Genomic DNA, 18341 nt, shown 5'->3' on the forward strand with positions numbered 1-18341 from the left:
ATGCTTCACTGCATGGGAAGCTGGTTCCTGGTGCCTTGAAAGAGACAGTGGTGCTGTCACTCCTAAAGAAACAGCCCCTTGAACTGGAATAACTACCAACCAGTTAAGAATATCTCCGCTTGGGGGAAGGTGATGGGAGACAACGGCAAGCAATCTTTGATGACATTGATTTAGATCTGTTCCAATCTGGGTTCAAGCTAACTTGCCCTTGGTTGCTTTGATGGATGACTTTGACCAGGGCATGAGGAATGTGACCTTGCTTATTGATCTCTTCGCAGCTTTTGTTACCGTTGACCATGGTACTCTTCTGAACCAGCCCCATGGAATGAAAATTGGGAGCACTGTGTAGGTTCTGGTCATATCTACAAGACCAAGTCCAGAGAGTAGCCTGCCTAAAATATTTACGTTTAGGCAGGCACATCGAAACACATGTGGGACGTGGGGGGGGGGGCGCTGTGGTCTAAACCACTGAGCCTCTTGGGCTTGCCAATCAGGAGGTCGGCGGTTCAAATCCCCATGATGGGGTGAGCTCCCATTGCTCAGTCTCAGCTCCTGCCAACCTAGCAGTTCGAAAGCACCCCAAAAAGTGCAAGTAGATAAATAGGTACTGCTCTGGCGGGAAGGTAAACGGCGTTTCCGTGCGCTGCTCTGGTTTCGGTGTTCCGTTGCGCCAGAAGCGGCTTAGTCATGCTGGCCACATGAACCGGAAAAAACTGTCTGTGGAGCAGACAAATGCTGGCTCCCTCGGCCTGTAAAGCAAGATGAGCGCCGCAACCCCAGAGTCATTCGCGACTGGATTTAACTGTCAGGGGTCCTTTACCTTTACCTTTTTATCCAAACGCATAGATGTTGGCATCTTTTATTCCTTCTTACTGTTACCTTTAAATGTTTTTAATTCCCTTTAACTGTTTTCTTTGCCAATTTTAACAATCCATGCAAACACAGGTATATAAATTTTGCTAAATAAATATGCTAATCCCTGTGTAAAAACTGCCCCTCTTTGTTCTGGGCATGTTGACCATCCAGTCTGGTGAAGCCATCTTCATCAGCACCACTCACTTAATCTGAGAACAGTTTGGGTAGGTTCAGAGAACAATGCGATTCCCATGAGGATTGCAATTTATCACATGATAAGATGCTCATTTCATCACATGATGCAGTGAGGGGGAAGAAAGCTCAGAAGCGCAAGAGAGATAAACACTTTGTCCACAGGTCAGCAGATTATTTGATCCAACCTGTTATCTGTTGTTTCGATTACTCTACAAAGTTTCTGTGCAGCTGATTGAGAAACCAGGTGATTATCATCTCCCTAGAACAGTTCTCTGCTTGGCATTGCTGCACTGAAGGTTAACTGGTGACATTCTAAAGCAGCGATGGGAAAATATATGGACTCCTATCTACCCCAGCCAACATGGTCAATAGTCATGGATTATCAGAACTGCAACCAAGCAGTAGATGGAGTGCCACTAACTTCCCATCCCTGTTTTAAGGCAGCCTTTAGCACCTCTGGTCATGCTGGCTGGGGCGGAGGTGGGTTGTAGTCCAAAACATCTGCAGGGCAGTAGGTGGGGGAAAGCTGTTCAAAGCAATTATTGCTCCATGTACTGTATCCTAAAACACTTCAGCCGTTGCTTAGGCCTCAGGATGCGTCTTGGGTGATATCTGGAACAGACGGTGGATTCAAATGCTCCGACCATCAGCTCTGCTCACTGCAGGCAGAAGCCAACACCTTAGTAAGATAATCCCTGTGTTTATCCAAATACAGAATCTCCAAGGCCCTATAAAGGAGATCCTGTTGGAAGAGTGAAATGTGTTTCCTGGCACAGTAGCTACCATCTCCTTGTGCTAGGGGGAATTAGGGAGTGGCCATATGAACTTAAATCCCCCTCCTAGTTTCTCCTAGAGATAATGCCCTAGTGCCAAATAACAGTCGGCATTAGCTTACACTTTCTAAAAAGAAAATACTTCCCTGGTTGCAATAAATCCCCCAGGAGAAGCAGCCATTGCATTTGGTCTTGAGTCTGGAGGTTCAGACAGGCGAAGTGCTTGGGGAGACACACAAATCTTTCTATTATTCATTAATACTTTTAGTTAATTATCTTAAAGCCCTCCAAACTTCTCAAGACGACTTATAGCAGAATAGAGATGAATCATATTAAAAACGACTTTAAAAACATGAAACACTAAAAATTATAAAAGATCTACCTCCCAAAATCAAGCCCCCCACCCCACCCTCTCCAACAACATTAAAATGATCACCACAATCAGCTGGCTGAAATGTCACAAAACCGCAAAAAAGAAAATTAACAATAAAATGCCCAGGAGAAGAGGCGTCCTTGCTTGGCACCAAAATATATTATTAAAGACAAGTCTTCTTGGGGAGACTACTCCATAAATGATCACAAAGTACACTGCAATATTGTTGTTGCATTATTATTATTTTTTAAAAAAATATTATTTACCATTTTTCAAACTCAGGTTTTCTCGAATTTCCTCATGATCACATGGGTGAGTGAAGTCAAAAATGCTGTGTCCGGTCAGCTCCACCTGTTTGACCATCAAGACAAACAGATTAAAAAATGGGGTGGTGAAAATGAATTTACGCTGGGAACGTATTTTGGATCCCCTCATTCCCAAAATGCACCACATGACAAGAAACTTTGAGAAGTGTTTTACAGAGACTTTTAGATAGCAGCTGATTGTTCATTGAAAATTCACACTCTAGCCGTTTTTGTACATGTATTATGTATTAAGTATTTATATTTCCTTCCCACTCTGTTCTATGGCCTGATGGTAGTGACAGCAATAATCTTTTATCATTTTATTAGCAATGTTTATTTAAAGCACCTGCAAGTCATTATTATTATTATTATTATTATTATTATTATTATTATTATTATTATTATCCATAGATAACAACAAGTTATAAATATTTGTTATACTTTGTCACAATCTTCTTAATTTTCCGACGACTTCCCACCAACTCCTCATGTCTTCATATGTTCTTTTTCTTAGTGCACTATTTGTCTCAGATTTTGTTGTTAATTATCAGAAATATTGTACTTTCTTATACAAATCCAATATATCATAGAAGTTAATCGAAGGCTGCCACAGACATCATGCTATTACTATAGTCTTTAAGGTACTTTTTATATATACCCCATTTCTTAATAAACGTTTGGTCTGTATGGTCTCTCATTTTTTCTGTTAATTTAGCCAGCTCTGTATATTCCATTAATTTATGTTGCCATTCCATCATTGATGGTATTTTCCCACCCTTCTAGTTTGAAGCTATTAAGATTCTCGCAGCCACTGTGGCATAGAAGAATATTTCCCTTGCATTCTTGGGTATTAAAAGCAACCATGGAGCCGCAACCTGCTGGGGAAGCGAATTGGCCTATCTGCAGATTCCATGTTTCAGTTGTGCACATTTAAATCTCCTCTTGGGTCCCTCTGAGCTTAACCCTGGCCTCTTCAGGGCTAAACACCCTTGCAGCCACTCTAAGCAGAGGCTTGACAACCATATGTCAGGAGTGCTCTGATGGTGTTTCCTGCTTGGCAGGGGGTTGGACTCGATGGCCCTTGTGGTCTCTTCCAACTCTATGATTCTATGATTCTATTCTATGATTCTATTCTAATCCCAGAATAGCAAAGGCACCATCATTCTCTTCCTTAGAGTACTTGCAGGAAGCTTTGGCTAAGCCACATTTAACAAACTAGATCTACCAAGTAGAGGAGGCAGCAGAAGTTATATTATACCATAAACCACCCTGTGATCCTCGGCTGAAGAGCAATATACAAGCTTAATAAATAAGCATCACAGTATCATCCAACCTGCTACGTGAGATGCATAGAAAACAGCTCACCTGTGTCAAGCCCATGTACTTGCTGATGTTCTCTGACAAAAAGATCATGTCTCCATCCTGTGTGATGACAGTGATAAATCCTTCCAAAGCTTTCAGGTACAAGTTGTCCATCTGCTGATCAGGCTCTGTTTTACTCTCATTGTCACCACAGACTGCACAAAGGAGTGGGGAGTGGAGGGGGAGGACCAAAATGAAGAGACAAAAAAATAAAAAAATAAATCAGAAATGATGCTTTGCAGTATGCTAGCAAATCCCAGCCGAAATCATATCTGATATAAAGTTCATGGCTTTGCTTTTACCAGATATCTATACAGTTTAGCAGCATTAGAAAAAAGTTACAATAATTATAATATTGTGGCAGTTCAGGCAACAAGGCTACAATCTTATTTGACATTGGGAACCCATAAAGTGGCCTTAAATTGAGTCCTACTGTTAGCCCATGTAGTGCTGCATAGTCTACACACTGGCAGACAACAATTTCACAGAATTGTAGAGTTGGAAGGGACTGCGAGGGTCATCTATCCCAACCCTCTGCAATTCAGGGATCTCAGCTAAAGCATCCATGGCAGATGGCCACCCAACCTCTGCTTAAGAGCCTCCAAGCCAGGAGAGTCCATAACCTCCCAAGGGAGACCGTTCCACTGTCGAACAGCTCTTACTGTCAAAAAGTTCTTCCTTTTATGTAGTCATAAACTCCTTTCTTGTAACTTGAAGGCATTGGTTTGAGTCCTGCCCTCCAGAGCAGGAGAAAACAAGCTTGCTCCATCTTCCATGTGACACAGCCCTCAAGATATTTGAAGATGGCTATCATATCTCCTCCCTGTCTTCTCTTTTCCAGGCTAAACATGTCCAGCTTTTTCAACTGTTCCTCATAAGGCTTTGTTTTCAGACCCTTGATCATCTTGGTTGCCCTCCTCTGCACATCTTGTCAATATGCTTCTTAAATTGTGGTGCCCAGAACTGGATGTAGTACTCCAGGTGTGGTCTGGCCAAGGCAGAATAGAGTGGTGCTATTACTTCCCTTGATCTGGACGCTATACTTGTGTTGATGCAGCCTAGAATAGCGTTAGCTCTTTTTTTGGTGCTGCATCACACTTTGGACTCATGTTAAGTTTGCGTTCCACTAAGACCTCTACAGTGGTACCTCAGTTTAAGAACAGTCCTGTTTACGAATGATTTGGTTTACGAACTCCGCAAAACCAGAAGTAGTGTTCCGGTTTGCGAACTTTACCTCGGTCTACAAATGGAAACCAAAAGGTGGAAGGGCACCGGCGGCAGGAGGCCTCATTAGGGAAAGTGCGCCTTGGTTTAAGAACGGATTCGGTTTAAGAACGGACTTCAGGAACAGATTAAGTTCATAAACTGAGGTACCACTGTAGATCCTTTTCACATGTACTACTAGGAAGCCAGGTGTTTCCCCATCTTATATTTGTGCAACCTGCCTAAGTGCAGAACCTTACAATTGTACCTATGGAAATTTGTTAGTTTGGGCCCAGTTCTCTAATCTGTTAAGGTCATCATGAATCCCAATTCTGTCTTCAGCGGCATTAGCTTCCCTTCCCAGGTTGGTGCCATTTGCAAATTTCAGCGGGGCTTTCAGAGGAAAGTCTTTACCAGTCCTTCCTAGATATTCCAGGAACTGAACATGGGACCCACTTACCTACTATAGCCCTTCCTCTCTGAACTCAGCTGGGACCTACTTCCCATAAACAATCACAAAAAATGCTGGAATTACAGAAATTTGCCACTGCCCCAATCTTACTAGGAAATGCATGTGGAACCAGGCATATCTACACATGCATCCTTAGCTAAATAAGGAACTCCATGCAGATGCAGTCACTGCTTGATCTAACTACTGGAGCCGCACATGCTTCGTTAGGAAATCAGCAATTAGCATTAATAGGGGAGGAAGAAAGGGGTGCGACTTCATTTCCCCTACAACAAAACCCTCCCAAACAGCTATCTGACCAGGGCTGGACATGAGCAGTCATTCCGCCTGCTTCTATACAATAACATAAAAATAAAGAAATAAGATGCTTATGAGAGGCTCACAAGTAGGTCATGAGTGCAACTGTACTCTCCTGCCTGAGATGGAGGACGAGGCTTTAAGTGATGACTAGTCAAGTTCTGTCTTGGATGCAGTAATGCTTCTGGGTATCAGCTTCCAGAAACCACAGGAGGGAAGAGGGCTGCTGAACTCAGGTTCTGCTGGCAAGCTTCTCATGGGCATTTGCTTGGCTACTATGAGAGCAGGATGCTGGTGTAGATGGGCCACTGGCCTGATCTTCTCAAGAACTTGTGTGATCCCAAGCAAATGGTACACAGAGGTTGGTACTGTTTCTGATACTGAAGATAATATAGGCGTCGTGACGATAAGCAACTGATAGCCTTATTGTGCATGAATTTGCCTAACCCTCTTTTAAAGCCATCCAGGTTGGCAACCAAAGCCAGGACAACAGACTGAACAGGTAGGCTGATCACTTGCTCACAGTCTTTTCCACTGTGGCGAAATGGACCCTTTCTGAATTTCCATATACAGTGGTACCTCTGGATGCGAACGGGATACGTTCCAGAGCCCCGTTTGCATCCAGAAGCGAACGCAACCTACGTCTGTGCGTCGCGATTCGCCGCTTCTGTGCATGCGCAAGCGGCAAAACCTGGAAGTAACACGCTCCGTTACTTCCGGGTCGCCGCAGCACGCAACCTGAAAATACTTATCCCAAAGCTACTTCAACCCAAGGTATGACTGTAAATTAAAATATGCACATTTAATGCAAGACGGTGTCCTCGGCTGTCCTCTTTTTTTGGTGTTGGGTTTCTGCTTTGGGGACAAGCATGTTAAATAGCTATCTTTGTTTATTGCAACAGGCAGTTCCACAGTTCAAATATCAAGAACCTCCAATTCCTACCAAGTGGCTGCAAGCCACTGAGTTAGGCTGGTTTTTGCTTCCCAATGATAATTTCGGTCTTGCAACAACAACAATTTTGTTTTGCAGTTGTATTTCTTTTTAAATTTATTCATTGAAATGCTGGGTCCTACCTACTATTAAATGCCAATCTGTCTCCTGGCTCTTAACACTCAATGAGAATTATTCGCCATGGATAGGAAGAGATTCCTTGCAGTAGGTAATGTTGGAACGAATTGAGGTTGTGATTTAGAGAGCCACATGATTATATGCAGCAGGTCTTTCGATTTGTGTTTAGGGAACAGCCGCCTTTGTGTGCAATGCAGCCATCTGATTTTGAAGTGGGGTGGGGAGACAAAAAGGTTATGTTGGGTGTGTCCAGGACTTTGAAGAACCAAAAGTACCTCTCTCTGGATTGTGGTCAATCTGTCTATGCCTAGCAGCCTTTTCTGATGCAACCAAAGCATTGAGGAAGTAATTGGACTGTCAGCACACTCTGGGGGCTGGTAAAGGTAGAACAGCGTCCGCCAACCTGGTGCCTTCCATGAAGGCTGAGGCTCATGGGAGTTGTGGTCCAAAGCATCTGGACTGCTAGGCATAGACTGCTGCTAGGCATAGACACCCAGTTGGTGAAGGCAGATGTAAAATATAAAAACAGCTCTTCCCATTCATAGTTCAACATAATCACTCTCACAATATGTTCTACAGAGGCAGTATGCCTCTCTGAATACCATTTGGTGGGAATCACAAGTGGAGGAAAGTGTTCTTAGTGTTGGCCATTGTGAGAACAGATTGCTAGATCACATGGACATTTCAACCTGCTCTAGTTGGGCCTGTTTTGTTTTCCTAACCAGCAAACTATATTTTGTAGTTAACTGGGGCTCTGAACCAGAATTTCAATATGTGGCTGGCAGTCCTGGTTTGTACAGAAGGTACAAACCAAGGTTTGTTGGAATGATATGTAACAGTAAACTGTGTTTTGCAACTATCACCACTCGGTGGTGGGGATTGGGGAGTTCCTTTCAGTTTTAATGACAAATTTGCATTTAAAAAAAACCTCCCAAATTTGTACTTCTTGCAACAACACACAAATACAGCTATCCTTTTGGAATCCACACATCTCCGAATTTTGAAATGCAGTTCTCAAACCAAAGGATAGGTGAACAAACATGCATATATTAGTGGAAAGTCTACATAGAACCATTTGCATTGGTGAAAATAATGTACAAAAATGCATTATGTTCTGGGAAATGGTTTGCCAAAATGTGTATATTAAGGAAAATAGCATGTTGCATATAAAAATGTCTATATTAGGAAAAATGCACACCAAATACTGACAAATGTTCATGAGGACTTTTTAAAATAATTGCAAACTGTTGGAGAAATGAACTGAAAAAGAAGACACTTACAAAATCCACATTTTCCAGATTCAGCCATCACTATCTGGTCATATAAACAGTAGCAGAAAAGGAGTTTACACGGGTGCATGGGCCAAAACTGATGACTGTTATAGAGTAAATATCTGCTGCTAAAGTCAATAGGAAAGATACCAATATATGTATTGCTCTGCTACTTTTAAGGCAGTCAGTGTTTAGCCAAAACAAACTCTTTACAGAGCAAAGGTCACATAACACAGCAAGTTGCATGATAAGTATAACCTTTCCACTACTCTAGGTCCCAACCCTGTTTAGACTTGTAGTCTAAAAGCAATGCTGGTCAAATGCAAGAAGCTATTCAAGTCCTTTTGTTCTGTTTACTTTTGCATATAGATTTGCTCAGAAAAGCTCTTCAGCCAGGGACTGAAGTAAAGATTGCTGGGGTGATGGGCCTCAGTTGCATCAGACATGTGCTGAAGCAACTGCCCTGTACCATAGCTTGGTACTGCTCCTAAACACTGCTAGCTGAATAATAATAATAATAATAATATGGATGTTGGTGATCTGACACTAAGTAGAGCGCATTGCAGTAGTCCAAGCGGGAGATAACTAGAGCATGCACCACTCTGGCGAGACAGTCTGCGGGAAGGGTTTCAGCCTGCGTACCAGACGGAGCTGATAAGCAGCTGTCCTGGACACAGAATTGACCTGAGGCTCCATGGACAGGTCTGAGTCCAAAATGACTCCTAGGTTGCTCACCTGGTCCTTCAGGGGCACAGTTACCCCATTCAGGACCAGGGAGTCCTCCACACCAGCTCGCCCCCTGTCCCCCAAGAACAGTACTTTTGTCTTGTCAGGATTCAACCTCAATCCGTTAGCCGCCATCCATCCTCCAACCGCCTCCAGACATTCACACAGGACCTTCACTGCCCTCACTGGTTCTGATTTAAGTGAGAGGCAGAGCTGGGTATCATCTGTTTTACTGTATAATGGAGACTTGGCCTGGAACCTTTGTGGAAAGACTATAGCTCTGTGGTGGAGCATGCAGAAGGTCCCATGTTCAATCCCCAACATGTCCAGGTAGGACTAAGAAAGGCTGCTCTCTGAAACCCTAAAAAGCTGCTTGTTCTCTGTCACTGTGGACCAGGGTGGGGAGACTGTGGGCCTCCAGATATTGTTGGACTGAGACTCCCATCTGTCCCAGACAGCATGATCAATTGTTTAGGGTGATGGAAGTCCAGCAACATCTGGAAGGCTCCTTACCTATGGTGCTCCTAAAATTGAGCTACATAGATAGACCAATGGTGTCAGACAGGTGTCAAACATGCACACCTGGGTGTGGTGTCCTTGGATAACTTAAAGCTAGCTTTCCATACTTCTGAGCATATAGTCCTTGCATCACTGAATGGAAAAAGCGAATGAACAACTTCAATTATGAAAATGCCTCGTTTGTCCTTTTGCTCTCTCAAACAGCGTATATGTGAAAATTTGCTACAAAATGTAATTAGCAAATTATCTGGGCACAGTGCAAGTCAATCATAATTGCTTTAAGAGGCTGACTGTAGCAAAGCTGGATGGGTGGTTGAGCTGTTTCATTTTCTGCTGGGGTTTACTAAAGTTCATTACAATGGCTCCAACAGCCACTCTGAAATTCACTATGTGCTTCATGACACTCTCAAAGAACTCTACTAGGTTAAGCGAGACTGGGCCTGCTCTTGCAGAAGCTATGCTGGTTCTGCTTCAGCGAGGCTTGTTCTTCTACATGCTTGGCTATGTTATCTTTAACAATGCTTTCCATCAGTTTTCCAGAGACATCTAACTAGTCTATCATTTCCAGCATCCATCCCTGGATCCCTTTTTCAAAATGGATGTTGGGTTGGCCATTCCACAGTCTTCAGTAGCTGGAAACCACAGGAGGGGAGAGCACTCTTGTTCTTCGCTTGAGGGTTTCCCTTGGGCATCTGAATGGCCACTGCAAGAACAGGATTCTGGATTAGATGGGTCATTGGCCTGATCCAGCAGGCTATTCTTATGTTCACCCACCGCTTCCAGTTTATGGGGCTGAACGACCGTAAAATCTGCTTTGTCCCCTCAATTCCAACAGCAATAAGCCAAAGGCTTTAATTTGATCGAAGCTTTTCTCTTGGAGAAAATTTAAGCAACCTTGTGTACTCTTGTCTGCCTTAAAGGGCTATAGTTGGGTTTTTACTGTTTTATATATAATCATTTATTTATATAATCATTATAATTATTTGTTAGTTAACTTGGACTTTGGGAAGGAGGCGTGAGGCTCTGGCAGGCTCCTAGAGCCCTCCCACCTCCTTTCCAAGCTGGGAAAGTGCTAGCTAGGCTTTGGGAAGGATACGGGAGCTCTCTAGGACCATGTCAGAGCCCTTACAACCCTTCCCCTAGTGCGTTGCTTAGGGAAGGCAGTGTGAGGGCTGGGTGTCAAATGTTGTAGAGGGCTGCCAAACAATGCCTGGAGGGCTGCATGCAGCCCACAGGCTGCGTGTCGGATCATCCTGTTCTAGACTTTACCTCGAACCTTGGTTTAGTTGCCTTCTAAAACTATAGTTTTGGTAACAGAAAACTATTAAGAGGAAGGGCCATAGCTGACTGCATTACATGGGGCTGGACCAGGTGACACTTGGGTTCCTTGCAACTCTACAATTCTATGATTCTTTGACTGGTGGAGCACGTGGAGGTCCCAAGTGCAATCTCCAACATCGCCAGGTAAGGCTGGGAGAGATTCTTGCTTGAAACCCTGGGGAGACGCTGACAGTCAGCACCAACAGTACTAAGCCAGATGGGCCATTGACCTGGCTTAGTATAGCAGCTTCCGATGTCTTGTACCTTATCAGTTATGTAGAGTAAGTGAAAAGTACAAAAAAATAAAAATAACTCCAAACACGAATCAATGCCCGATTTGACATTGTCCCTTTACAGCAAATGCCTAGCATAATTTTCAAAGAAAATATGCCTTTTGTGCTAAAAATATCTTTTGTAAACAAGCTTTGATTGATTCCCACTGTCAGGATGTGCATAGCTTCAGAGGGCCAGAACACATTTCCGCAGATGCTTGCTCACTTCCTTCCATCCAGCTTCTTGGAATGTAGCGGAGAGCTAAAAAAACCAGGCTCTCTTTTTGCAAGAATGAACGGCTCAGGTATGATCCAGACCCAAAACTCTGCAATCCAATGTGCAGAAGCACCAACATGCTTTTGTATACATATCATTTTGTTCAAAAAGTGACACTTAAGAAATATAAAGATTCCTGCTTACATAGCAGCAGGACTTACAACTGGTATTTATTATAATATTTATAGGCTCACAAAAACGTCGATAATATACGATTGTCTTCGCGCTACAACAGCCCTGGATAATTCCAGATTCCATTGCTCATGCCCCAAAGTAAATGGATTGTAGATTTCATCTTAAGAGCACAAGCCACTGACAGTAGTAGTATAAATGCAATTGAAGTGGGGATGACTAACCGGATGATACTGGGCTGCAAGTTTCATCATTGCTCCCTATTGACCATGTTGACTTGGGACTCTGACAACATCTGAAGGGCCACAGAACAGCCACACCTGAATTAAAGCAACAATCCTTGACATGTTTACCTGCAATAAATCCCAATGAGCAGGGAGACTTATTTCTACACACATAGTAAGTCACTGCACACTGACTTAACACCACTTGTTTTGACCACACTGAAGTTCTCAATTGCATAAGGACCTGAGAAGCTGCCTCAGTCCATCAAGCTTGGGAATGTCTTCTCTGATTGGCAGGAGATTTCCAGGGTTTCAGGCAGTTGTATTTCCCAGTCCGACCTGGAGGCACCAAGGACTGAGCCCGGATACTCTGCCACTGAGCTACGGTCCACCCCCAAATTGCAAGTGCAACAGAGTTTGGTCCAAGTTTTGATCAAAACTGGTAAATGTACTATAGCTAATCTGATTACCACCTCTTCCATGTGGCGGGGGTAACACACGAGGGGGCGGGACACCCAGTCACTCCTCACATTTATATTTTGATTGATGTACTGATGTGTAACTTCATTCTGTATGTTTACTAAAAATTAAGTCCTCCTGCATTTACAAGATTGCTTCCAGGTGTATGTGCATATGCTTGCTGTCTTAGACTGCATGCCAGTCCCGTCCCCCCCACAAACGGAACATTCACTGAGCCAAAAACAGCCAATAAAGTCCAAGAAGGCAACAAGTGTTATGCCTTGGGCTATCCTTGAAATATTCAGGTTGATCCTTATATCAGGCGCAATCTTGTAGAGTGCATATTATAAATTACAAACAGGTCCGTTTTGCCAAAAAACCCCACCCCCCCAACACTTATGATGTTTCTTAAACCACACAGAAAAACTGTTTTTCACACACATCTCCCTTGTTCCTTACCCACTTTCTGGCTCTGGGAAGGATCTTTTCTCGAAACAAGCTCAGGCCATCTCCCTGACAGCCTTCCCTTTTCTGAAAGAGCTTCCTGTCTGTTTCCTAGTCTTTCCTATTACTTTTACTGTCTGTAGCCACAGAAATAACCCACCAGTTTCCTCCACCTGTTCAAGAAAATATGAAAGAAAAGAAGTAGGTGGGGGGAGGAGGGGGAAAGAGACTAAACGAGGCTAAAAAAAGAATGGTCTACTAAGAATGGTCTCCAGGAAAAACTGTCTCAACATAGCCTTTGTTTGTCTAGTCTAAGCTGAAAAGGGTGGCATCCCGTGGGCCTTACTCTATACTTTCTAAAGTTAACTGCCTGACTCAGACTAAACATTGGCCATGTTCACACGTAACAGTAACCCACAGCCACAGGTTATCCCAAAACCATGGTTTGCTGCTGGGTAGCTGATCCTGACTTGCCAAGTGAGTAACAAACCACAATACCTGGTTGAGATGCAATGTGAAGCCGAGGTTGTCAGAGGAGAAGCAAAATAGGAGCATCTGGGGAGCCTGCACCGACACACGGCCCATTCACTTTGAACCCCGAAAAGCCAAGAAGTGTTGCTTAGCATTAGTTGTGGACTACCTCTCTGGTTCCCCTTACAAACCACAGTTTGCAATCAGGAGTGAGCCTTGGGGAACATATCGTTCCTCTCTGGTGAAGATCATAGAATCATAGAGTTGGAAGAGACCACAAGGGCCATCGAGTCCAACTCCCTGCCAAGCAGGAAACACCATCAGAGCACTCCTGACATATGGTTGTCAAGCCTCTGCTTAAAGACCTCCAAAGAAGGAGACTCCACCACACTCCTTGGCAGCAAATTCCACTGTCAAACAGCTCTTACTGTCAGGAAGTTCTTCCTAAAGTTTAGGTGGAATCTTCTTTCTTGTAGTTTGGATCCATTGCTCCGTGTCCGCTTCTCTGGAGCAGCAGAAAACAACCTTTCTCCCTCCTCTATGTGACATCCTTTTATATATTTGAACATGGCTATCATATCACCCCTTAACCTCCTCTTCTCCAGGCTAAACATGCCCAGCTCCCTTAGCCGTTCCTCATAAGGCATCGTTTCCAGGCCTTTGACCATTTTGGTTGCCCTCCTCTGGACATTTTGCTCCTCTTGCCTTTATTAAGAACATAAGAGGATCCTCCTGGATCTTCTGTTGTCCAAGCCTCTCTGTCTGGCCTTCAGACAGAACTCTTTCCATGCCACAAAGGTAAAAAGGTAACATTCACATTAGTTGCTCGGCATGTGTGGTTGCCACATCTGGAGGGCAAACCATTCTCCATTCTAACCAAACCTAAGAAGAGACAAGATGGCTCACTCATGCTTCCTTTCACCCTGCTAGTTCAGAACATCAAATGTCACTCTGACTTCAACATGTGTTGGATTCTGTCGGTCAACTGCTAGGCTGTCATCATTCCCCACCCAACGAAGCACAGTACCTATGCCAGAAGAGGCTAGCCTTTAGGCCCCAGATGTTGTTGGACTGCAACTCCCATCATTCCTAACCACTGGCCATGCTGGCTGGAGCTGATGGGCGCTGGAGTCCAACAGCACCTATTTTTATTCAAGTGGTTTACAAAAGGCAAGCTAAAATATTCACTAAAAGCATCGGTGAAAGCAAACACTGAAAACAAGTTACATAAAAATAATAAAATAAAACCAGTAATTTTGAAACAAATATGCTTACTAAAATCACATGTTAAAATCACAGTCTAATGTTGCATACCTGGGTTGGTTTGCCGAAATGAGTAAGTAGCAGGTGCCGAAAACAATACAGCAAAAATGCCTTCTTAATACAGTGGTACCTCGGGTTAAGTACCAGAGTTCTTAACCTGAAACTGTTCTTAACCTGAAGCACCACTTTGGCTAATGGGGCCTCCTGCTGCTGCCACACCGCCGGAGCACGATTTCTGTTCTTATTCTGAAGCAAAGTTCTTAACCTGAAGCACTATTTCTGGGTTAGCGGAGTCTGTAACCTGAAGCTTATGGGCTTATGTAACCTGAGGTACCACTGTATTAGAATCATAGATCTGGAAGGGACCATAAGGGTCATCTAGTCCAAGCAATGCAGGAATCTTTTTGCCCAATATGGGGTTTGAACCCATGACCCTAAGATTTAGAGTCCCGTGCTCTACCAACTGAGCTATCTGTTAAGTTCCAAATGGAGTTCCAAATTTGGGTGTTGCCACACTAAGGGATCGAATGCTTGCAATCTAGAGGGCCCCCGGCCTATGCCTTCATTCACATGGCAAGGAGAAATTTTGAGCCATTCCCCAGAACTGCACAACAACACGCTGGGTAAATTTCTGTGAGTTGAATTTCTGTTGATTTCTGAGCGTCATTCTACCATTCAAGGTGATTAAAAAAACAGAAAGACTCCCCCCCCCCCCCAAGTACACCATGAAGAAAATAGGAACAATATTCTACAGCTATTGTTCCCGTTAGCTTCCTGAAATACTAATCTCAGCCGAGCCGGCAGACTACCAGGCCTAATGCTTCCTTCCCAGCATTCTTGCACAGAGCTGCCTACTGTGAAAAATCAAAAGGAAACATGTTACTAACTAAAGAAGGAACCAGAATAAAAGAACGCTTGGTATGTTGCACTCTTTTGAACTCCAAGGCATGGGACCAGCATTTCCTATTATGAAATGATTAAAAAAAGAACAGTTTCAGACCTTCAGGTGGCTTCAGTGGAATACACATAGGATACAAAACTCATTCTAAAAGTAGCACAGGTTCATTCTAAATACTCATTTCCCCTCTTCTCTTCGGCAAGCTGAAATACAGGTGGGGAGTGGAAGGGGTGCCAACCTGAATAAAATATTGTGGGGGCCCAAATAAGCCCCACCCCACATAATCAATCACATGATGCAGTGCACACACACCATTTGAATGGGAATGCCCATCAATTTGGTGGGGGCCCAGCCCCCTCAAATATTTTATTGTGGGGGCCAAAGCCCCCACAGCCCCCAGGAGTTGGTTCCTATGATGGGTGGGGCTTCAGGAGACTCAGCTACCAACTTTTCTCAAATGAAGACATGATGTGACATAACTTGTTTTGAAAATGTTTCAGCTGAATTGATAATTGAACTCCTATACCAAATTTGCCAAGGGTTGCTTTTTGTTGGTAAAATAATATAACCCTGCGCCCCCGCCCAAGCAAATATGTGTGTAAATCTGGCATGATCGTACTTCTAAGAGTCCAAATGTTTGCTTCAAAAAACAAAACAAAACTATAAACTTGAAGTCTTTGTCTGTTTGTTTTAAGTAAAAAATGTTAACTTAAATCAGCAAGGTGGGTGTAGGAAGTAATGAGACTAAACAGGAAGGGGAGAGCTTGATACAAGATAAAGCTGGACATAACATTTTGACTATTTGTATATTTGCTGCTTTGGAAGGGGGGGATACTTCTCAGGCTGATGAGTAGGGATGATCAAACCTGTCAATTTCAGTTTCTCCCCTATTTTTCATTTTTCCACTTTTAATGTCACTTCACCACATCAGTTTGCAATTTAAAAAAAAAATCCTCATGAAAACTGAGCAGCAAAATTCTCATTTTCACACAGGTGTGTGCAATCTTGTCTAATGTACACTTTTTTACGATTTTTGTGTTGTTATTATTATTATTTCTTAAATTTCCATACCACCCTTTATCTGAGGATCACAAGACACTTTGCAACATAAACACAAAAATACATAACGTAGTAACAAACAAAAAACAATACCCCATGCACACAGTTTAAAAGCAAAGCTATTTCCCCCAAAATAAAGCCTTTTTGTATGGGGTTTTCACTAACATGCAATTTCATGTACACCTTACCATAGTTATATGCATTTTTGCACACATTATATGGCTAGAGAACTGCACTGCAACATTCAGAGAAATGTGAATCGGCTGTGTTTCAATTTTTATATTGTTTCAGAAAGTATGAACTAGGGAGGCTTACTTTTAAATGAAAACTCTGTTGAGAATTCCTACCCATCTCTGTTGGTCAGATACCATTTGGAAGATTTTATCTGGACTGCTTAGGTCAGTGTTTCTCAAACCTTTTGAACTCAAGAGCTATGGAGACATTTCCTATCTTTGTAGAATGTGACGCTCAAGATCATGCCAGGCACTTTGACCTCCCACTGGTTCTGTTGCAACCCTCCCACAATGTGTTGTACATCAATAGCTTGGGTGACAAATTTTCATAAGTAGGACCTGCAAAAAATGTTGCAGTGTGGCATATCTAGGATTCCAGCCAGCCCTGACTTTTTCTAAAATACTGCATTTCACACACACACACAGAGAGAGAGAGAGAGAGAGAGGAGGAGGAGCGAGAAAGGTTTTTGCAGTATGTACTGACAGGGACGCGGGTGGTGTTCTGGGTTAAACCACAGAGCCTAGGACTTGCCGATCATAAGGTCGGCGGTTCGAATCCCCGTGATGAGGTGAGCTCCCGTTGCTTGGTCCCGGCTCCTGCCAACCTAGCAGTTCGAAAGCACGTCAAAGTGCAAGTAGATAAATAGGTACCACTCCGGCGGGAAGGTAAACGACATTTCCGTGTGCTGCTCTGGTTCGCCAGAAGTGGCTTAGTCATGCTAGCCACATGACCTGGAAGCTGTACACCAGCTCCCTCGGCCAAGAAAGCGAGATGAGCACCGCAAACCCAGAGTTAGCCACGACTGGACCTAATGGTCAGGGGTCCCTTTACCTTTACTGATCCACACTCTGAGAATGCATTTGGGATTAATATATAGGCCTATAGACATAAAGGCCAATGCACAATGCTGCGTCCTGATCTACACATCTGTTACCCATACATGTGGTTTTGAAGAATAAGGACCACATCTAGGCACACCATGGCCATAGGAACCTATTCAAAACATGACACCCAACTTTTGGGTGTCAGGTTTCTAGGAGAGAATGCTAGGGTGTTAGGAAAAGGTTGCTGCACTTTTGATTCCCCACGTCCCATAGATAGGGAATTAAATAGGGGGCTTCAGTTCAAAAACAGAGAAACACTCATCACACTTGATTGTACACCACATAAACCAATAGATATAGTAATGTTTTTCTGCGTCTCTGGGTTCTGTTCTGTTCTGTTCTCTGGGGGCCTCGAACTTTTAACAAGACTTGCAACTACAGCTCAAGAAAACCAATAACAACGAAGGAACCAGTAAGCAATAGTCAAATACTGGCTTTGAGAGAAATGGATATTACAGAAGTGAGTGGAATCCAGTTAGCACCCTTGCTCTCACACAGCAGGAGCATCTACTATCACAGCTCCCTGGGAACCCCCAAAATCTGTTCCAGGGGGTTGGGGGAGGTGAGTTGCAGGAAGGAAGGGGAACTGGCAAAAATTGCTTCCCTCCCGTGGGCAGAAGCCTCTGCTGGATCAAAAGGCCTTCCATCAGCAGGAAGGGGGAAATCCAAAAGGTTGTGCACACCTGCCTTAAGAAGTAAAACAGCTACAGCCCTGGAATAATCATCTCTACTGACTTAATGCACAATACACAGTCACTGCCAGGGAAGCTTTCCTGAATCTCTGAATGTTCTTACTGATAGAATTACGAGAGCCAGTGTGGTGTAGTGGTTGAGAGCGGTGGACTCGTAATCTGGTGAACCGGGTTCGCGTCTCCGCTCCTCCACATGCAGCTGCTGGGTGACCTTGGGCCAGTCACACTTCTCTGAAGTCTCTCAGCCTCACCTCACAGAGTGTTTGTTGTGGGGGAGGAAGGGATAGGAGAATGT

The 18341-nt window shown here is 43.6% G+C and overlaps 1 protein-coding gene across 4 annotated transcripts in view; it reads right to left on the minus strand.

Moving 5' to 3' along the window:
• The window catches only part of EPAS1 (endothelial PAS domain protein 1), a 136955-nt gene that overhangs the window by 41492 nt on the left and 77122 nt on the right, over positions 1-18341 (minus strand). For all 4 annotated transcript variants that reach the window (XR_014509402.1, XR_014509403.1, XM_083432997.1 and 1 more), the window contains 2 exons: positions 3867-4018; positions 2463-2547 (listed from right to left, as the gene is read on the minus strand). Coding sequence is in view for 2 of the 4 variants with exons in the window: in XM_083432997.1 (XP_083289123.1) it covers positions 2463-2547; positions 3867-4018 (237 nt within the window). In the remaining 2 variants the exon portion in view is untranslated. The remainder of the gene's footprint in view (positions 1-2462; positions 2548-3866; positions 4019-18341) is intronic.

The sequence above is a fragment of the Podarcis tiliguerta genome (assembly GCF_965153285.1).
Source record: "Podarcis tiliguerta genome assembly, chromosome: 3".
In the NCBI taxonomy this organism is placed as follows: domain Eukaryota; kingdom Metazoa; phylum Chordata; class Lepidosauria; order Squamata; family Lacertidae; genus Podarcis; species Podarcis tiliguerta.